At 40.8% G+C, this 22,971-nt stretch overlaps 1 protein-coding gene across 2 annotated transcripts; it reads right to left on the reverse strand.

Annotated features, from left to right (window-relative positions):
- Positions 1-1,708: 1,708 nt before the first annotated feature.
- On the reverse strand, positions 1,709-16,179 carry CEP57L1 (centrosomal protein 57 like 1). Of its 2 annotated transcripts, XR_007766283.1 has the most exons (12): positions 16,168-16,179; positions 12,396-12,540; positions 10,740-10,919; positions 10,045-10,166; positions 9,512-9,628; positions 9,144-9,221; positions 7,285-7,383; positions 6,489-6,566; positions 6,151-6,380; positions 4,340-4,484; positions 3,055-3,642; positions 2,122-2,172 (listed from the first exon to the last, which is right to left on the reverse strand). XR_007766283.1 is itself a non-coding variant. In XM_050894880.1 (11 exons), exons 2-11 carry the CDS (start codon positions 12,535-12,537, stop codon positions 1,948-1,950), a joined length of 1,416 nt encoding a protein of 471 aa, XP_050750837.1. In that variant the 5' UTR covers positions 12,538-12,540; positions 16,168-16,179; the 3' UTR covers positions 1,709-1,947. The 2 variants fall into 2 exon arrangements, 1 of the variants encoding a protein (XP_050750837.1); XM_050894880.1 differs by lacking the exon at positions 3,055-3,642 and having other exon boundaries at positions 1,709-2,172.
- Positions 16,180-22,971: the final 6,792 nt, after the last annotated feature.

Raw genomic sequence — 22,971 nt, forward strand, 5'->3', positions numbered from 1 at the left:
GGAGCAGGTGATTGATGTGCCAGCTCCCTGCCCGGACAGGCCCAGCTGTCCCTATAGCAACCCCAAGCTATAGGAGCTGTGATGGCCTCTCAGCCCCAGCCATAAGCCCGGGGTGCTTCTTGCTCTCACTCCTGCCACTGCCACAATGCAAAGACGTTCCATCCATTTTTACACATTTGGGGTAAATTGCTGGCAATTTTTCTCTCTCAATCCAATGCCTGATGTTTTTTGTTTAGGGCTGGACCTCCAGATGAAACAGAATGCTTTAGGCTCCTTAGGGCTTGCTAAGGCCCTTTTCGCTTGCTCTCTCACACATGCGTACAGAGCTTCAGAGATTATTTAACTACCCCTAGGAATGGCAAAGGCTTATCTCATGGCAGCAGAATACCTACAATCTGAAAATGTTAACAGCAGAAATGCTTACTTTTCTTTTGTCTCCGGTATCAGCGATTCCAGTGTCCAGAAATGCATAAACCTACCTCAGAAACGCTATCTATACCAGGAAAATACCATGTTTAGAACTGTGTTTACGTGTTTTTAAGTGTACAATGTGCTTTTCTAAGCGAGAGATAATCCATAAGTAAGAAGGATGTCTATACAATTTAAGGGAGTGTAGGAAGCCCGTACCCGAATATCAGTTGAACAACCTGGTCTTCCACGGTCCTGATAAAGATGTTTAGTACCTATAAACTCCCCGTCTCACCCCTAAAAGCTCACACATGCAACTCCTGTCAAAGATTTTAACAGTTCATTCTAAATTTAAATTAATTGTCTGAAAATTTTCCTAATCCTTTCTCTTGAAGGGTGCCAGAGCGAAACTTACTGATCCAAAGACCCAACTTTCCATTAGGACCATACATTGTTACTAGCCTTTATTCAAAACCCTTGACAGCAGACCATGCCTCCCGTTTTTATTCATACCTGCACAGGGGCTTGAGAAGACCACTACATTCTCTTTACACCAGAGATCTACAGCAGAACTTCACTGATACATCCTGAGGTAGCTATTTTTTTCTGACATCTGCAAACACCCAGGAAAATCAGTATCAGTCAGTAACCTCAAGACAAGAATTTATTGCAACTAACTAACCAGTGTCGATTCAAAGTCACTGTTATGTCTTTTACTGTATCTACATAGTGGGGGATGGAAAAGAGCAGACTCACCGTTAGCATAAAGACCCATCTTGCATTTGTATGAGTACACAAATTCCACAACATGTACTGGTACGCAGTTCAAGGTCTCCTCTATGACAGATCAATTATTTTATACTGTGGTAGAAGCAGGTTCTATTGATGAGAAGACAAGCACCCAAGCTTTCGGTGGTGGCCCCTTCCATGCACTTACCAAGAACACTCTCATGTTGTCATGGTTTAACCAAGTCATGAGTTGTGCTTCCAGTCCCTAGCTGTACCTAATACTAATAAGACTGTCAATAAAGCTTACAGAGTAGTAATATTAATAATAATGAAAATGTATACAAAAAAGAGACAATATCTCTTCTTCTGCCTCAGTTGCAATTATCTGAATCTTCAGTTATTAGAGAAAAGGAAAACCACTGTTTTTATTTGAACAGAAGCACTAGCCCAAGTCATTCTGGAAAAGCAAGCTCTAAATATCTCCTTGGCAGTGGGGGGAACAGGACACCAAAGATCGCATACTATTTTAAGTGTAAAAAAGGTATAAAATTTTATTTGACAAGTTAGCAAGTAAGCATTTCACTGATCCCTTAAAACACTTTCTCACAAGTCAGTGTAGTTGAATTACAGCTACCCTACATGAAAGTTAATTCTGAGGTGAACAAACTGACCTACTAGTGAGTAGGCAGTTTAGAATGTATATCTATATCTATGGTATATCTATTTTATTTTTAAAAGGTACTTTGTGAAATTAAAAATTTACTAGCTGTCAGACAACTTCAAAAACTTCTGACACAGTAAACTTCAGAACTATTGTTCCCACATGATATCATCTTTTTTCAGTGTTGACTGAAGTTTCCGCACATTTTGCAGCAGCTGAAGAGAGCTTCTACTTTTCTGCCCAGGACACGATTTAGACATACTTTCCTGTACACTGACTGCAGCCTCCTTTGCTTTCTTTTGGTCATCACACTTTAGTTTGACATGAGCTGCCCCTTGCTTCAATTTCTGAGTTTTTCTCTTTAATTTCTGCACCTAGGAAGAAAGATTACTAATTAGAATGTTACATACTCAGAAGACCTACAGCTGTAGAGCTTAATGGACTTCTACCAAACTCCAAACTAAAGATGTCTAAGGGACATATTAAAAAAAAAAGTTGAAACCTACTAATCTTGCACACAGTTGTCTCGCTGTAACAGAAAGCACTGCAGAAAGTTGACCTTGCCCACACAGAAAGCATTACAGAAAACTGACCTCACCCACACTCAATAGGTTGTTGAATCCCATCATTCTCTAAGGTAAAAATGCTTGCTTGAGAGATGGAATATCATCTGTTACCAATTTATATGTACAACAGTCTCTTTCCATTTCAGATTGTACTATCCTAATCAAAAAACCCCCCAACAAACCTATAAAATGCATACTGTTTATTATCAGTTACTGTATCTAAGCAGTTTACTTTGAAGCCTCGTAACAAAATTGGAAAACAGAATAAATAGGGTTGATTGCTAAAGAATGGTTTTTTAAGTGTCAAATAATAAGTCTTGACTTGCACTTGGCATGAAAAGGTCACTCCCAAGGATAAAATTAGGCTGGAAGCATTCCATACACCAATTTAGGCTTTAAGTCCATTTCTAAAAATAATTAACTTTAATTGCATTCTAGAACATATTATTAACTGTGAAACACAGAGAAGACTACAGCATTTTTAGTGTGACAGGTTCTAAAAACAGAACTATGCATCAGAAATATGCATCAGAAATATTAAGATTGGTTCGTACAAAATACAACTAGAAATGTCTGTGTGCACCAGAAAAAAACCGATATAGACCTAGGGTTACAGGAGTGGCCTGCATTGATAACCAGGGCATGATGGACAGTAATCAAACAGACAAACACAAAGAATGTGCTATTTACATCATGACCCTAAGGCGTGTGCTCCGATAAGGCTGTACCAGAGCACAGATGACTTGCCAGCAGATCTGCAGCCTGATAATAGGCAAGGATGACAACAAGGTTGCACCACGTTGTATGTGCTATTCCTCTTCTCATCATCCCAAAATGAAGGCAGACTGTAGCCATACAGATATGCAAAAGGAAGAAACAAAGGTGCAGTTGTTGTCCATTGTCTAAGGTTCCTGGAGGATGAAGTCAGCAAGATTGCGAGGCAAGGAATAACACTGTAATTGTTGGCTCCTCAAGAATATAAGAGATTTATCCAAAAAACAGTTGACATTGCCAAGAGAGGCAGTGAGGACTCAACAGTCAATGTCCTTTGTCCATATTGCCAATGCAACTCTGAGAATTCTACTTTGACATAAGCACCTTTGTGCTTGCAATTATGTGGACAATAAAAGGTTTGAGTGAGTAAAATCTATCAAAGAATGAACGTGAATAAAATTGGCCAGATTTAAATTAACTATCACCTCCCCCTTTCGTAAGGTCTCACACTGAGTTTTGTTTTGTTTCCTGTAGAAGTGAAGTTCTCAAGTGAGTCTATTTATCCTGAAACATAAGATGGAAGAACAGAAAACTATCAGACAGAACTATGGATTGCATTTTTTATCATATGTTCCAAACCAAATTCCTACAAAAGGATTAAGCTGTTCATCTACAGAAGAGTGATTTTATATGGGCAGGTATGAAAAGCTGTTATCTGTGGCTCTAAAACAAATAGTGACAGAATGTGTACACGTTAGGGGTTAAACAAAACTGAAAGGCTTGTCTGGCTATGATTTTAGAGAAGCTGTGGTCAACAGACTATTTGGTTAATAAAAAGCTTCAATATTTCAGTAATATAAAAGACATTTAACCCAGTCTGTACAGGAACCGTAGCTTCTATTTTCTCATTCCCCAGAGGGACAGTACACAAAGGAATGAAATCTCAACAGTTTGCCTTAACACAGCGAGCAGAAGTGACAGACTGAGCAACCCAGCTCTGTATTGCAGAACTGCCACAGAGCAGGAAGTTTTCCCACTAGCATAGATACCTAGCTGCCAGCTGTAAGCACTTTTGCTTGATCAAAAGAAGGAAATGGAAGTACAAGAACACCGAGCTAGCAGCCTAATTATAATCACCCATACTGGAACATCCTGGCTTAAGCATTCCAGTGACATTCTCATTAATGACAACAGGAGGCAGAGTTGTGGCAGCCTTTCAACTAGTGTGTTACTCGCTAGAGAGTTTACGTTTTATTCTTACAGTAGCCTGATGCTTTTTCAGCTTGGATATTTGTTCTCCTTTAGTTTCCATTTGTTTTACAAGGCAATCCAGCTCCTGTTCCAGGTATTCACGAACTTTGGAGTCTTGAGTCTCCTGCATCTGCTTCAGAAGTTCTTGATGCACACTATTAAAGGCAAGAATGGCACACTAAGTATTCGTGATATAGTCTCTAGGATTTCTTCCAATACTTTCAGTGTATTGCAGGAGTTGCTAGCCATTTTGTCCAGAGTACAGCGATTTAGCATTATTTACCCTCTCAAACAATACACATTAATCTGCAATATATTCACACTAGAAAAGAAAAAGTTTTTCCAGTGGGTCTGATTTTCTCATTCCAAATTTGTAGCTGATGTGCATCTTATTCCTCCCTCTTGCCACAGTCATAACAACTACATGTGTAATAGTGTGCAAAATGAGAATTTGGAAAGTGAACAGCAGCTATGCAGTATGGTATTTTCACTTCCTGCCCAACTTAGTGCAGACTTTGAAAGCTTAGCGTAATACAGAAAAGTATTGTAAACTAGTATATTTAAGTTATAGTTTTTCTGACAGATTATTCAAATTAAAATATTCTACTAAAAAAGATCTGCAGCAAAGTGTGCTCGTTAATTAAATTAACTAGCTTAATTAACTAGCTTAATTAAAAGAAATTGTGTAGATCTACTTGATACCTAGACATCTGAAATAGTCAAAAACAGAGACCCTCTCTTAGATAAATAATCTCTTTACAAAGGTCACGGCTTCTTTTCTGACTTCTGAGTAACTGCTGCTCCTTGACAGTTTAATTGAAGCAACTGGTTGTTGCTATAACAAAAAAAAGCCTGTCCTTGAATTGCCATGAGTAAGCCAAACATTGCTTTTTGAAGAAGAGATTGGTTGCCAGTTTAAATTTTGCCCCATCAAGGATTTCAAATTAGTGTCAACATCCTAACTGGTTTAACCAACATATCCTCCTCTGTTCAAACCACAGCTCATCATGTCGACATGTCTACTATGACCAGCTACATAGCTTTGGCCCGCATTTCTACAAGCTTGCATTAATGGGAAGATGCCTAAGAACATGACAAGTTGCAATTCACATTTACTTGCGTGGCTAGAAAGATACATATGCTCCCATCTAACGCATTAGCTTCTTCCACACCCTGTCTATTTTCTGGCAGGAGATTGCCCCTCTTTCACAACCCCTTTACAGGACTAGCAAGTTCTCCTGCTATCAACAAGTAAAGGGTATGAACGCCAGACTGTCTCAGCACAAAGACCCATCAGGTACGCACGTACAGAGAGAACAGAGAAGGAGTACAAAGGAATAGGCTAGATATTGTGACAGGACTATTCCTGCCACAGTTGTATTAACCTATTCTACCACCCAGACTGACTGCATGCTGCAGGCCTACTCAACATTAACACCACCTTTGCAGCCTTCTCCAGGAGAACATTCTTGGTCTTCTCTGTAGATCTCAGAATATGTTTAAAATTTCTAAAAAGCACAGGCCTGAAAGATTTTTCATTTGCTGCAGCTGTTACTTCAGTAGCAGCTCAGTTAAGTACAGGATGTGGAAGCAGAAAAACCCAGCTGAAGGTATGTTGCTTGCTCACAAGATCAGTTAAACACCAGGACAGAAAGAATTTTTTGAATGAGAAAAATCCTACCAGTCAGGCCTGCTCAGGCCATTCTGTCAACAAGCAATCCTACACTTAAAACAGGCTAGGTTCGACTACAGCACACCTGTAGCTTCACAGGGCTACCACTGAAGTCACTTTTACTCATAACACCAGGGATGAGTACTCACAAGCTCATTTGGCCCAGCTCATCTTGTATGGCTAACAAAAGGTCCGAAAGACTTCTGGTGGCAGTTGGTGATGTGGAACAAGAGGATACAGATTTTGAAAGTGCACTGCGTCCTGAAATCCCAGATGTAGCTCCTCCTTGGCTTTGTGATGAGATACGTGGATTGCGATGCTTCATAATATGCAACACACTTTGTACGTTTGCACTAACAGAATGGCTGGAACTGACAGACTTAAAGCAGAATTAGTAAGTGGTTTACAGAGGTGATTAACAATTACAGTAAAGAGATTTATTCAAACTGTAGATGCCAATTTAGCAAGAACATTTGGTTTCACTCACCTTCCCAGCCACAAAAGGTAGTTCACCAGCCTTTACACGTAATTGTGAAATGTGCACTTTCTTCATTGCAGGATTTCTCTGCCGTAAAATAGACAGGAAAAGTAAGACAAGAAATTTCCATCTGTTGAACCAATAGCACAATCTTAAACTTTTTTTTTTTAGTAAGTAAAATTCAAATAAACAAGCAGTGAAATGCATCATCTCAGTTTCCCTCTGGTTTAAAAAAAATTATTTCCCTCCTGTATGTGGAAGGAGTAGGACTTTCCAACAGCTGAGACAAGTAAATTTTATTCCAGATGCATTTAGCAGATAGTTTGACAAATAGGTTGACATTAAAGAAATTGAACATTGCTTACTTAAGTTTGCAAAACCACAGCTGCAAAATTTTGACTGACCTGTAACGTGTTACAAAATGAATTCTCTTGATTTCAGCAATCCCCCCAAAACACACTATCTTAAGATGCCTAGTTGAAATTGCTTTGGAAACAAATTTTGCCAGATAAACTGAAAGGCAGCTAAGATAGGACATGGGGGATGGCAGTAAGACTGTAACAGAGGTTATTGTCATGCTGGTAAGGGAAAGTTTTCCAGTGAGGTGCTACCAGCCCTAGCCCAGTTTTAATTACCAAAGGAAAAAAAAAAAAGAAGTATTCAGCACTGTTCTTCACTTTGGAAATGGAGTAAAGTGCAGCAGACAAATCAAGTGCCTCTTACATCACTGTTTTTCACAAATTCCTATCTCTGTGCAAGTCAGATGCTATCAGCAACAGTATGCTAATAAAAACTTTCATGTTACCTTCTTAGTTTTTTTCTTCTTCCCGTTTTCCTTTTTAGGTTCTTTTTGAGATGTTACTGAAGACATCAAAATTCTGTTTATCTCAAATCCTGTTTGAAGCTGTAGGAATAAGCAAAAAAGAAAACAATCATTTAATGTAATATTAGAAGTATGAAATCACATGGTCTAATTAATTCCCCTTTTCATGCATGGATGAGAACCAATTAAGGGCACTATTAACTGTCCTGCTTGGCAGGCAGAAGCTATACTTAAAAACTGAACAGATTACTAGGATGGCAGGGTATCAGGCACATCTTGCAGCTCTGTCTTAGAAGTCCTCATTTTCATATTCACCTGCAGCAGCTGTATTTTTCCACTGTGACAACCAGCAACTGAGATAAGCCAATCCTGCTGCATGCTGGGGATCTGATCATAGAATCCAAAGAAAATGAACATTTGGATTTTACAATCTGGGGGCAGAGAGAACTGAGCCCGTCTGTGCAACATTTAGAGGTCAAACCTGCTGGACAATCCTTGGATTGCTCTGTAGTTCAAAGTTGATATAAAGGACAATGATAAACAGGATAATAGCCATTCCCAATTAAACACAGGACAAGGACTTTGTCTTGGCATTTGTAACAGTTCCGGCTAAACAACGCTGGAGGTCCATCACAAAAGTGAGATTATTCTGGCTTTTCTGTCATCAAAAGGAAGTGAACCACCCCACACCCTGTGTTTCCCAACCCAGATCCAACAGATCTAAATTGATCCTGCAGTGAACTAAGATGGTACTAATACTAGTTTAGGACTCAGGTCACTACACCTAAGTCCTTTCTTGAGCAAATGTTTATAATACTGCTAAGGTCAGACTATCTGCTCTGGGAAAGTCATTCTTACTATGTTTCTCAGAAGATAAAATCTCCACACTAGGCTTTCTGCTCTGCAGCAGCAAGCAGTTTAAGCAAGAAATCCCAAAACCTGCAAGTTTTCAACTGTCATTCTGTTGGATTCTGGAGGTGGTCAGATACCGGGCTACAATCTGCATGTTATTTCAAGCTTCCTGGACTGATGAAAGCCCATCATCCTTGGATGAGGTATAAAAACTGACAGCAGTGATGAATTAATTTAAGCTGTCAGCTTTGTTTATGGCTAGGTTCTTTCAATATTATTCTTCAGCTCTGCATCCCCCCACCCCGCCGCAAGGGAATGCCACCACAACTGCTCTCTTTCAAAATGGCTGCTACTTCTCAGTGAAGTGAGGTTTGGAATACCTGAAGCTACTTTGCCCCTTTAACAAAAGGTTCCTTTGATTTTGCTCTCTTTGGCAAATATTCCTCTCTCAGATGGATGGTGGCCCAACAAACTGACTATGGCTTCACAGAATAATGAATTATTCAAGCTCTCACTTAATGAACAATGTAATAGTATCACTGATTAAAGACTTTTCCAAGTATAGTCCAGTATATTAGATTTCAGCAGATCGTAACAAAAAGAGGAAAACAAACAGAATAACCAACCTTACTTGGGGTATAAGGTTTCTTATATGACCACTTTCTAGTTACTGTAAGTTAAGGTTATCTGATTTGGTTGCAGATTCTCTAGAAATTCATTCTCTACCCAGATCACTTATAGCAGCTTTGAGGCTGATGAACTGTACCATTAACACAAAACCAAGTAGAATCTTCCTTGATTGAGATATGCAACACACCTGGCAAGCTTTCTACTACGTAGTTTATAACTGGTCTAGGTAGTATTCCAGGAGTTCTTCCTGGGTAATAAACATGTGGAGCTTAAATGTAATTAAAAAAAGGGTATTTTGGACAGAGATTAGTTTTCTTCAGTAATAAAAAATAAGATAAAATAAAACCTTTTCAGTCTACCTGAGCAGTTTTGTCTTGTATTAGCTTACGCTGATGCTCTTCTTTACAAAGCTTTTCTTCTAAGTGTTTGATCTTGTCCTGAATTTGAAGGCAAGAATGATTAGTCACATTCAGTTTGACATGCTGAATCAGAAGTCTGAAGTAGCTTGCAATTGTAATCTGGGATAAAACAGGACTGTAGGAATTTTTAAAGCCCAGACTGAAAAAAAGACTCATGAAAATGAAGCCAAGATGGCTTTCAGTCAGGTATGCTTTATGATCTTAACTTTAATAGAGGAAACTTTCGCAAAACTTAGTACTATTAACAGAATGCCATACAAATTATACCAAATTAATGACTTTCAGACTGTCATTCCATGCATGCTTACTTCTGCAATTCTCTGAGTAGCAGTAAGTTTAAGACACTCTTTTTCTAGCATTTCAAGCTTTTCAAGTTTTGCATGCAGTTCTAACCGGTTCTGATCTTCCTCTTTCTGAACCTGGGCCTGGAAAAAAGTAAGCAAGAATGGAGCTGGCAGCTGACTGAAATTGTTTCAGACAGCAAAAAACCAAACACACTACAGTAAAGGTATCTAACTAGTTTAAATTTCATATTTTTTAAATTGCAAAGTGATGAAAAATACCAGGCAGACAAAGAAGACTTAAGTTTCCAGCAGTCGTTTTGTCTACCAAATGTGCAAGTATTAGCATGGTTTTGCTCATTAAGAGTTCCACCTAGGGACTCTTTTCATACAATTCATTGAACGGTTGTCATCAGTCAGTCAGCCAGTAAATTGCTTCCGTTTGCTACCATCTTGAGAAAAGCCGAGGAAGAACGATGGCCATAAAAAAGTTCCGATCTTACACATTTTTATACTTTTTAACTATATCACTACTTTGTTAATATGCTAAAAGGCTTCACCTGTTGTTCTAAAACCACTTTCTTTTCCAGTTCTGCACTGGCAACCATTTTCCTCATGTAATCCAGCTGTTTCTCCAGCAGGGAGCAGCGAGATTGTGCTGCATTTAACTGCACACTTACATCTACAGAGAGAAACAAAGACATTCAGTACAGCAATGGGAGTCTGTCATCTCATTGAGGAATTCTCTATCTTGAAAACATGCAAGAAAAGTTTTGTTAGTCTGAACAAGTCATGTAGTTAAAATATATTTTATATATAAGACATGAGAATCAAGATGTTTTTCCAGAGCTAGTCCCTAATATGAATTCCAAAGGTGTGAGTGCTGTGGTTACTTTGATTTATATCAGCAGATATGTAAACAGAATCTGGTTTCTTCCCTTCTCCTTACTTTTCTCAAGTTAGCAGTGTTATACATGTAAGTAGCTGCTTGCTTATCGTAGGAGTTAAACATACCACCTGAAATCTGCTTATTCTTTAAAATAGCTTTATGGGTTATGCAATACTTGGTTACTACATGTAAAAAGAAGATCTCAACTTGATTCACAATTATCAGGCTCCTGCCCCTCCCCAACTCTGAAGCAAAAAAGAAAGGGGGGGTTGCATTAATTAGCAGTTTGTCAAAACAAACAAACACTCCCTGGATTATGCAGTCTTGGAGTTACTGTGGCTACACCTTATCACTCAAGAGAAATACCTTTCCTCTGTTGCATCAGTTCTTGATGTGCTGTGTCCTTTTTGCAGGATTCATGCTCTAAGGCCTTCTTATACTGAGCAGCTGCTATGGAGAGGCTGCACAGATTATCTTCAGCCTGTGACTTCTCCAACTCTAGACGGCGGATCTTTTCTTGAAGAGTTTTCAGGGCTGCCACCACAGCTAGCAAACAATGCAACAGTTATACCTTAAGCAACAGTTCCTATTATTATTATTTTTACAAAACACTTCAAACAGCAAAATACTACCTAAACTTTCTTCCTAGGATCACCCCTAAAATGAATTATATTCCCCAGCAGTACACTGACACACACAGAACATATCTGGGAGAAAATGGACATGTTTACTGCGTAACTGAGGTATAAAGCACAGGTCCTATGAGCAAAACTATTTTCACTCCAAATGGTAGCAAGCACAAAGAAATCATGGCAAACTGAGTATAACAAACCCTGGGACTTCTGTTTACACAGAAGCAGGGAACACAGGTATCCAGGTTAGTTCACAAGTTTTGGTGTAATGCAACTGGCGTGGACAGACTAAAAAAAAAAAACCGACTCAGGACTCAGGGGGCAAATCAGATACAAATGGACATTTTAGTAGGGGATGCATTTTAAAAAGTTTATTGTTTCAAAAGGTAATGATTCAATGTCTAGTTCCTTGTATTTGATGGTTCTTTAAACCATAGAAACAAGTCTGCAAGATTTTGCTTTTAGCCTCAAATCAGTATGTGTCAAAATTATGCCAAAAATAAAAGTCGCAATTTCAGCTACAAGGAAAAGTCTGCTAGCTCTCCAAAAAGCGTACACACCTGTGGAAGTTTAAGACATGTTCTGTAACAAGTCAAGCTTCTTTTCTGACATTTTATAAGCCTTGATAGTTTCCCTATACCAATTCTCTCAGTAAAGGAATACCCAGCAAATATTGCTAGCTCCATAAAAACTCTTATCAGCTTATCATAGCCCCATTAGAATGAAATAAAATAAAAAAAACAAACCCAAAAAAAGAAGCAAAAAGCAGATACCAGAGAGTATCCCTGCGATTCACTGAGCTCTCCAGATATGCTAAGCCACCGAGCACTTGCCCTGTGAGCTCCAGAGAGTAATCACCCATTAAGGCACACAACCACCATAGTGGACCCATATTTCATACAGACTAACTTTCATGCTGCTAACTTTCCTGAGAGTCTGTGTTATTCAAAAGTTCTCCCAAGGAATCATAGCACACAAAAAACCTTATAAGTGATTTTAAGCCAGAGGGAGTCAAACAGCACTATGCAAAGCCAATTTCAAGTCAGTGTACCATACTAATGATCTTTTTTTGCTGTATTTAAAGTCATGAACTGCTTCTGCTGAGTTTGAAGCATTCTCCTTTGCTTTTAGAGGAAGTCTGACGATTTTAAGTTAAACAATTTTCAAAGCCAAAGTTTATAAGGATGTTAGAAGACTTGCAGCAGTTTCCATTCCAGACGTATGACTTCAGGGAGACTACTCCCTCAGGACACATATACATCCTGTCTCAATGTCAGTCTGATAATCGCAGCAAGTCATTGAACTGAGTAAAACAGAACGGGGAGTTTGCTCAAGAGATTTCAGATGGAACAATTAAAAAGACCACTTTAAGGACATATTTTGGCCTTACCTTGGTTATTGGGGATAGAAGGCCTGTCACCACCCACAGCTGCCAACGTCTTTGATTCTATATAAGCAAAGGCTGCAGGAAGCATCTTATCTGGTGGCTGAAGAAAGCTTCCTATGAAACTGTTCTTTGATTCAGAATCCATAGCCTGTAAAAAGAGAGCTATTTAATGCCATTAGCTCTTTAATGGACTATGTAACAGTTTTCAAAGTATGTCACTGGGCTGTCCCTGGCTCTGTTTATATCAGACCAGATCATGTGCACTAAAATAATAATTAAACCCCCACCCCCCCAGATGAATCCTGTATTTTGATGCAATTCCAAAACAATGCCTTTCGTAACACTAAATATAGTTCTCCTCGACGACCCAAAATTTTCTAAGATTTTTCTTGGTGCTTTTTGTCCTTTTAAAAGTCAAGGATTAACAACATTTTCTATTATCTATGTTATAGACTTCAGTGTCTGCCTCTCAGCAGTCCCTGCAGAGCAAGCATTCAAAGTTTTACAGCCTGTTTTCATTTGCAGCCTCCTTAGTGCTCTAACGCCCATCTTTTTACATATGGCTTTATTACATAATAAAGACAAAGTTCTCCACATTTAGTGTTGAGATAACGGAAAGATATTTAACACGCAATATTCCCAGCATTCTCCCCGTTATGAAGTGTATGTATTAAGTTCTATTCTCCACTCCCTTTCTGCCTCACCCTTTCGCATTCTTTATTTTATCAGAAGCACATTTGAAGACAGTTTACACCCTGTCAAATAGTGATTTTCCTTGATACTCAAGACATGGACAGTGAAACTTGCAGAAAGTGCTTTAGTCTAAAACAACCTCTAGGAAGTTAAAGCAAGTTTTAAATCACACTGCAGCTACCTAGCAAAGTAGTACCAAGCATTTCACTTGATATAGTGTAAGAAATGAAGAGTATATACAGCTTCAGCTGATAGAAAAACAGCTTATTTGAAGGTTCAATGATATAACAATTATGGTATCACTCGAGTTTAAAATACAGGGCATGCAACTGGAACAGGCTTCCCACCTGGGCAAGGCTATTTACAGATGCTAGTTCCCAAGAAAGTCACCCAAAGGAGGTATCTAGTAACAGGAGGAAGAAACCCAAACCAAGACTGGAACCTGCTGATGAAGCACACCCCAGGAAAAGCCATTCATACTGGGTGGGCGTGGAAGAAAGTTTTCAGTAATGGAAAAAGTTTCCAGGAACAGCTCTTCCAGCACTGTTTCAGAGGCCGTATAAAATAGAAAAATCATCATCCTTCCACACCGCCTCTTCAAGATATGCACTAAACCAAAGGTACACGGAAATACTTCCTTCCTCCTCCAAGTTGTCATCGCGGAGACATCGACATGAGCATCCCTTTGCCAGGGCTTGCTTGACTTGGGGCCTCCCAGACACCGCTGCTTCTGAGTGCTAACACCCCTGGGGCAGATACCACAATTCAGGGCAGCCTCCCTGGCACCGGCATGGCCCCCCCCAGCACCGGCATGGCCCCCCATACCCACAAGAGGGGGGCTGCCCAGGCTACCCTTGCACCACAGGCCTTTTCCGGAGAGTTCCCTGTGTGGCCCCGTCGCCACCCTCCCTGAGCCCAGGCCACAAGCTCTCAGCGTCAGGTCGGCAGCTGCAGGCAGCCAGGCACGCCGCCATCTCTGGCGAGAGGTCCCACCTGGTGACCCTGCCGCATTTACGGCCACACAAGCCGTTTAGGGGCCTCCACAGCTCCCTCCTGGAGGACCAGGAAACACCGCGCGGGGACACCTGACCGACTCTAACAGCTGGCTAGGCCAGACAGGCGTATCGGCCATTTCCAACAGCACAAGGGGCAGCAGCAGTGAAGGGCACGAAGCAGGGAGCAGCAGAAGTCTCAATATATGGATATGAGAGTCCTGTGGCCATAGGCAGGATCAGGGCCGAGACAGGAGAGGAGATGGGCCAGGCACGGCACAGTGCACCAGCACAGTATTCCACAAAATAAGAAATAAGCAAGACTTCCCAATTTTCCCATTGCTTCTCAATCTCTACATGCTGGTAATAAAAAAGACTAACAAAGGCCATAAAAATACACGTATGCGCACGCAACAAGCTTCCTACCGCTGCTGTGAACAGGGGAAGGCAACTTTGGAAACTCCAGAGGAAGAAGGTGGTTTTTGCTCACGCCATCTAACCTTTTGTCAGTCAGCATAAGCAGAGACTCGCTTTTCCGACGTCCTCTGGTGGAACATGGCTCCCTCGTACGTCTGCAGCTGCTACGCATCAATTAGTTTCTTTATTACTGTCACATAAACAAGCTCTGCCGTTTCCAAGGAGATAGGTCTGTGGACAGTTGTAAGGAGGGCAGTGATCCGAGGCAAATAATGAATAAGAGAGGGAGGGAATAAAGCACCAGAAAACTTGTGCAGACCCACAATTTTGCCAGCACAGCAGAGGGTAATATGCACCCTGCGGCTGGAGGGGGGAGCTCCCCAAGCTACTCCTAAGAGCACAGGCTCAGCAAGGGGTGTGAGGGAATACAACACTGCACGACCGAGACACCCGTGTTTGCAGAACTCCTGCTGTGGACATAGTTACGGACGCCTTGCTTTGCCACAGCTTCCTCAGACACAGAGGCTGTGCGAAGTAAGCTGAGGGAACGGTTGCTATAGTGCTTGGAGGCTCTGCCAGCGTAATTACTCCAGTAGAGGTGCTCTGGTGTAGACAAGTCCTTTAATACCTTAGCAGGTAAATATAGTTTATAATAACCATCCTGCACAGGAGTAATCTCTACAACACTGCAGCCCTCATGCAAGGACATGGGCCAGGAAAAGGACCAAGTCACTCTACACCAGCAAGACATCAGCAAACATCCTGACCACTTTCAGCCCACTAGGACAAGAAATCTATCAGGAAATAATTAAGTAGCTTGAGGTATGTTTGGACATCAACTGTCCTACCATAAACTTTTTCCCCCACAAGTATTTAAGTTGCTACAAAACGATCACAGACAGGTTTACTTTTTAAAACGGGTTATACGTCCCACAACCATTGCAAGCTTAACCTACCGCTCTTTAATTCCACGCTACCCTGGATGCTGGTACACAGCCCTAGAGAGGTGCTTTAAAGCAGATATTGCATCCTGAATGGCAATGTTTGTACTAATGTAACTCCACAAGGCTTAGGGGGATTTAGCACTTGAACAACACTCGTTAAAGCAGCCAAAACACCGTTGTTTAGACAAGCCCTTGGTTGAGGAAATTAGTGCACTCATTCGAGTTTGGGGAACAGCCAAGGAAGAAGTATGCATATTAAACGGAGGCTGACAAAATACCCTGGTTACAGGCTGAGGGGAGGGGAGGAAGAAGGAAGAAATGCCCCACTCCCACCCCAGCAGCCTGCACCGCTGCAGGGAGCAGGGTGAAGCACTTGCATTGTGCAGGTTGCATCTGGACTCACCGCCGGCCCTTTGGGTTTTTTAACCAGAACTGACCCAGCCTACATGGGTGGAAGCAGTGGTGATGGTCAGATGCCCAGTGTAATTTTACACAGAAAAACACAAAGTAGCCAGTTCATACATACCCTGCATCAAGCACGAGGCAATTTAGTGCTGCCTATGGGCCTGCCGTTAACTGTCAGCCTGGCCTAGCCACCTATGTTGCCTCCAAGCCTGAGCCAGGAGGCTCTCGGAGCGCAGTGCCACACGGTTGCAACCCTGTGCACGGTGCCAGGCATAGCAAATTAGCTCTGTGACAGTACTGCACTAATGCAATTACACTGCCTACCTCCTACCTTGCTGCAGCCAGTGTGCTCACCCCTTGGGTGTGAGGATGAGCAGAGCTGGTCCCTTCAGCACGACCACTTCTGCCTGTTGGCTCACCATCACATGCGGGCTGGGAGTGAGCTGGCACAAAGGCTGTTGGGGAGCAATTCCATCCTCAGGTCCATACCTGTATATGTGACTTCCATGCCTCAGAGGAGAGCAAGCAAGCTGGAATTTGGTACCTTAAGACAAACAGAGAATTTCCCATTTCATCATGGTCATGTAAGGACTAATGTGATTTACCCCTACACTATTTGTATTCATTTTTGCTGAATATGGCCTGCATTGAGTGCCAGAGTACTGGATCGGGCTGCCATGAAAATCAATTGAAATTTTAATTACTGCTGCCTGGCACAAGTAAGCATGCCAATAGTAGGGAGTTATTGAACACCACTGAATCCTAAATGTTACAGAAAGACCATTTATGACTTCCTCATCCTCCTCCGTCCTGTTCCTCCCCTCCATTGCTAGCCACATCATTAAAAAAGTTTCAAAAAAATTTCTTTTGAAGTTAAAAGTCCAAAAATGTTTTGCCACATATACAATTATGTCCCGTACTGTAAAGCAGCATGTGGAAAAGCTTTTTCCACATGTGAACTATAGCAGATTCAGGGAATAATGCTGGCTTAACAGTTTCCCAAAAGATATACACTAAGGGAATAATATGATAATGTAAGACATGCTTCCACTAAGTTCTCCAATGTTTGTTATCTTACAGAGATCCTGGTTCATTCAAATAGCTGTGAGGGCAACCTTTTAGAACCAAAGAAAGAGGTGCTGTCAGAACACCTTCAAAGAGGAAAAAGAAAAGACGGATCAAAGCATTTTTCAGAAAGAAATACAAAGATATCTATCTTCTGACCTGACCTACTGGGCATGGACAATTTATAGTGGGTTTTTTCATAACTGAAAATAAAGTCTCAGATGAATCAAGGAATGATTCACTGTTTATCTGACATATTATAAGAGAAATTTCAAAGAATTGCCCCAACACAGGCTATACCAAGAAACTCCCAGAATGCTGGCTACCGCCTTGTCTATTTGAGCCAAGCCTTGCTGGCGAAAGGCTATGTGAGAGGCCATTTTCGTGACACAATCCAAACTGGTCTATTTTTTTCCCCTTTCACTTTCCTTCAAGAACCAGGGAAAAGCTTGGTCAGCTGTCCTAGCTGTGCTGCAACGCTCTTTCAGCCTTATTCCCAACAGACAAAGAACAGCCCTTCCACTGACAAAAAGAAATAAATAATGTTGTAGGCAAACTGCATTGTTGTTTTGGGAACACCCAGTCTCTAGCATCCTGACACAACCGCTTTAATCAGCCTGAAACATATGACCTTGCTCAGGACATATCTAAGTAACTGGTACTCATGTGCCTTCTTTAATCTAAGTGGGTTAGAAATGAAATGGTGACAGCTGCAAAACTAATAGGAAGTGAAACCTCACTGAATCAATAAGGCATTTCAACATGTTTTTAAGTTCTGTTGAGTCCCACTTTAAACGAGTTTAGAACAAATGACTAAAATTTGTTAGAACAATTAAGGAACTTGGGAGTTTTTTTAAAAACTGACACAGGCAAATCCATGGGAGTTAGTTTGTTGTACAAACTGCAAGATACAAACTGACAGTCTCAGAACTGGATATGTGAAGGTTAAGTGCCTGGTTCCTGCTTTGATACTGCTGTAGCAAAACCTATTCATTCCTGAATTTCAAGTCTTATGCAGAACTTTCATACAATCATTTTTTTTCAGTCTTGGAAGAAAAGGAAAATAAATTACTTTCTGTGTTTTCTCATGACACTGTATATACTGTGAAGTATGACAAAACCTGATATTTTAATGAAAAAAAACCCACCTCCTTAGCCTTTTATTTCATTGTGTCAGACCTGCTAAGCATTCATATTGATACTTCTCTAGTTCCTGTTTGCTTGAGATAAAAGACAGAGAACAAAAAAGAGGAAGAAAGAAAATGGAATGAGTTACACAAATACTTTGGGAACAAGGCAAAGAAATAACCAGGTGGGGAAAAAAACAGAGATTTTTTTAAAGACAATATTTTTAGGAAAAGGTTCTAACCTGACAGTGTATCAAGCAAACTTCGGTCATAATGTCATTAGAGTTTTGCTGTTTTCTTCAATGAGCACAGGAGACCCAATTCCTCATTAAATTGGGCCTTCGTTCATAAGTGCATGACAAAAATCATATTCAATACTTTGTGGGGAAATCGAGTTGGTGCAAACTGCTTTAACCTGTATGAGCAGAAGATAACTGAACTTAGCATTCAGAGGAGCAAAACTGCGAATTCCTATCTAGTAACAATTGCTATGTTAGCATGAAAGCATCTGGCCTGGAATATAGTGTTATCAAAATAATTACATTTCTAAGTCTTTAATCCGTCCAAAGGAATTAAATATAACCTTTTTGTAATAAGCATCAAACACAAAATCAAATACTATAAATGGTCACTAATATACTTCCTCTCTTCCCTCATAGTTCTAGTCCTCTTATCCTCTCCTTTCATCCACCCCCATGTTATAGTTGGTTTTTCTCCCTCATCTCCTCTCTTTTCATTGTATTTACATCATCCTACAGCTTTGTTCCTTGCTCTTGTCCCTTTGGTATTCTTTTTATCCCACTCCCTCTTCTAGCATAAAAAGTTATGGTTTTTACAAATTAAAAAGAGCCATTTTTTCCCACACAAGAATAACTATCAAGTTTCTTCCCTTTATACTTCAGATCCAGTTCCGACAGATGCTGTTTGCTCTTAGTACACTGACTGATGTGGAAATTGAAGGTGCTCTCCTCAGTACGCTACATGAAGAATGTAAAAAGTTACTTTTTCTCCCCCCTGTTATTTTCAGCTGATGATGCCATCACACTGTCTTCCATATGTAGTTTGCTTAGCTTGGTCACTTCTCTTCACCCTCAAAAATCTGCATTTGCTCATTAGATTGGAAGCAGCTCTCACACCTTTCTAGAGAGCAAAGCAGAGTACGTGTGTCCCGACAGACTGGAAGGCAGGAGGAAATTACTGGCTCTGACTATTGACCCTTGATTAAAAAGAGGAAGACACTGCTGTTGTGGAAAGGGAAGGTTTTCAAGGGCAACCGTCTCCAGTAGAGAAGACTGTGTATCTGTGCACAGGCAGAATAATTAGAGATTAGAAGGGCAAATGCAAAAAGGGAAAGATATACTAGGGTAGGGTGGGGCAAATGTAAGAGTGGGATGAAACGACAATCATAGTGAAGAAATACGACGAGGTAGGGGATAGTTATTGCAGGTACTGACTCATTCATAGTAAACACTTCTACTGTATGATAATTTTCACCTTTTATGTCTCAAATATTTAATGGGATCATTGAAAGATGGTTCTGAACGTTGCAACTTGCCCTCTAGGCAGATGAAACACACAGATTGTGTCCCCACCGTTGCCTTGGAATTTACTTTCAAAGTAAACTTTTGTTTTTACCAATACTTTCTCAGGGAAAGTGTCAGTCTCTTCAACATCCTTTAGCCTAGCATGGAGACAGAGTAGGAGGTAGATTTTTAGCCAGATAACTAGAAGAGCGTGACATGGTCGAGCAGAGAAACACAAAGAGGGTAATTATTCATAGGATTTGTCTCTTTTTACCTACTACCACCCCTACATTTTTTTTTTCATATATTCCTGTGCTGCTGATAACTAGGCACCTGGCAGGGAACAAGAACTCCATTCTGCATTTGTACATCAGGCAACCTAAGAAAATAATGAGAAAAAAAAAATACTAACAAGGAAAAGGTAAGTTTCACTCCTGGCAAGAAATGATTCCCAAAGTCATCTTTTGTCAGCAACAGTTGCCTTTAAAGATGCAGAAAAACTGCAAGCAGATCTGAGTCAGAGCAACTCCTCAATCTTGTTTTGGAGACCTATTTTGTTGAAGAATAATTTTAAATAATATCGTCTGTTTACATGACTCAGAATATTCATAGCAACTCCAACACATCCACATTGCGCATCCTGAACAGGCACAATATCCTAAGTATTAATGCCAAATAGTTTGTATATCATACGGTATAATGAGTACTCAAAAATGCAAAAATGGTCTATTGCTACTTCTGCCCTGAGTTGTCTGGGAAAACTTACAACATTCAAAGCCATGCAACAGAATACTTGTTTCATGTAATCTGTATATTTAAACTTGCATGACTTCAGAGACGCAGAAAAAATCTGAGTAAGATGCTACGAAATCCTGCACAATGTTGCATATATAAAACTAACTTCAATTGATTATAAATTATTTAAGAGACATTTCTCCCCTATTAACTAGATGCACAGTTTCTGACTGCAAGGTAATTTAGTGGATCTCTAGGGACTTGATTTAAATCCTTGCTATTCTGTGTGACCTTAATAAATCACAGAGGGATGGGACTGATAAGGGACTGATGTTCCAGGATATATGAGCCTTCCAGCCTCAGGGCTGAATCCTGAGTTTGGTAATGATAGGCTTACATTCCCTCAATGTAACAGAAGTGCAGGTATATGGCCAAAACAAGCAGCATGCTCAGTGAGGAGCTAACAAAAGCTGTGTGCGGGGAAACTCTATGAACATAGATGTGTGTGAAGTCCCACCGTGGTGCTTGGCATCTTTGTCCTCCTGGGACTCAGAATTTGGAGTCCTCTTCTGGCAGTGAGTGCCAAAATCTGTTCTTTAAAACAATGAATAAAGAGTCCCTGTAGCTTCTCTGGTCTGTGACTTCATTTCATGTGGCTGCTGGCCACAGCATTTTTCTTTGTGTTATTACTGGAAAACACCAAGGTTTGTGTTAACAGACAGCCTGCCAAAGGTGTTTAAAAGGCCTATTGGTCTGTCAGCAGATAAAAAATTCCCAATAAGCAATGTTCATTTTCTTTTAAAGTGTAGCTGGAGGAAATACTGTCCATTTTCTCTATGCTGTTACCCAGTGGTTAGAGCATTGGCTGGGAAGTGGGAGTTCCTGGGGAGCATTCATGCCGCATCCCTGACCACCATGCTAGACTGGGAGGAGGAAGAGCAGGAAGGAAACAGGGAGTCACCACCTTTTCGTTTGAAGTTATGACCCTGTTCAGAAAGGCGTGTAAGAGTCTATGACAAGGAGAAGGCAGCTGAGGCAAAAGACAGGGTAAAACAAGGATGTGTCTCTCTCATCTAGTTTAATCGTTGAAAGAGAGTCCCGGGTTTTATTTATGCATTTTTGTAGTAAATAGTTCCTGGATAAAAAACAGCACTGGCTTGGGAATAGCTACCAGAAACCAGGAGTAAGTGCCTACAGCTCTCTGTGTCTCCTTCCTTCTAGTTCACACTAGTGCCATGTATTTGCCATCCTTTCCCATAGGGACACAACTTCAACAGGTGAGGTGATGAATGCTTCCCTTCCATTTTGCAGTCCTTCTGAGCACCTGGGACACTCTCCTGGGAGTTACAAGATGTTGACGTAAAGCCCTTTGAGCTAAAAGCCGATTCTCTCATCACTGGGTTACTGCACTGAAGGTGAGCACTCTACCAAATGTGGCCGGGCACTGAAGCCAGCTGTGGCTGTAACAGAAGAACCTGACTTGTTGGGCTCGGAGAGGTTCCTCTCAGCTGGACCTCTCTTGGAGCTGCTCTACCTGCTTCCTAGACCACAAGTGGACACAAAGGGGAGAGAGGTGCCAAGATGTCTAGCTTGGGGCAATTCTGGACATTTCTATCCAGAAACAGACTAACAGAGTTCAGGTGGCTGCTCAGTGGAGTTTTTTGGATCTGAATTTTTAGTTTACCCATACTCTTTTCTGGGGTCTAGCCCTTAGTCTTTCAGGCTACATTTATACAGTTAAATGGAGTATAGTCAAAGCGTTGGCAAAGTACAGCAAGACTTGAAGTGGCCTGTAGTTCTGGTACGTCATAGCCCAGCTCTTCTCAAAGCAACCAACCCTTCAGCATAAAACTATTCCATAGTCTTTCTGCAAGAAAGATTTGGTTTCGTAAGAAGCAGCTGGTGGCTAACGTACCCATCCCTGCTGCATTTGTGACCTCTAAGGAGGCAGGGTGGCAGAGTTTGGTGCAAACATACACACGCAACCCAGAGCAGGCCAGAACACATGGCAGATGTACAAACATGTGCTCAGAAGTAAAACAAGGCCACATCTTCTCCCACATCATACGCTGTAGCTTGCTTGATCATTGAGGCCGGTCTGTTGGGATGATACATGAGTCTGGGCTTGACACCAAGCTTGGGCCTGGGTTCAAAGACAGTAGAGGAGTAGCCTCTGGCTTTCTGGTGTCTCTCTGCAAAACAGGAGACACAGAACTTTGCTTCCTCAGAGGGCTGCTGTGAAGAAAAACGCATTAAATACTGTGGAGTGCCTATTTATTGCAGCAACATGCCAAAACCCAGATCTAAAAGGGGAGGGTGAACTTTTAGAAGAGAGCGATCCCATCCTATGTATTTACTAGTTGGAATGAAATAAGCCTCAACAAAACCAGGTGTAAATAAAAGCAGTTCAAGGAATCTAATTTAAAAAGCATTTCCTTCTAAGTTGCACAAGTTTTACTGTGTTATTATTAGTTCTCCAGTAACTGACTAAGTGTATTCAGCAGTAAAGTGCTCTTTTGTGACATACAGAAACTGGAAAACACTTTTAAAAGTAAATATAATTTAGATCTTATATCTTAGAAAGGACATGAATACAACTACTATATATTGTATTTTCAAAAAATAATTCTGCCGTTGGATATCGTTTGCATATGGCTATAGAAGTTCTTATCTAGTTA

Source organism: Gymnogyps californianus, chromosome 3 (assembly GCF_018139145.2).
Source record: "Gymnogyps californianus isolate 813 chromosome 3, ASM1813914v2, whole genome shotgun sequence".
In the NCBI taxonomy this organism is placed as follows: Eukaryota; Metazoa; Chordata; class Aves; order Accipitriformes; family Cathartidae; genus Gymnogyps; species Gymnogyps californianus.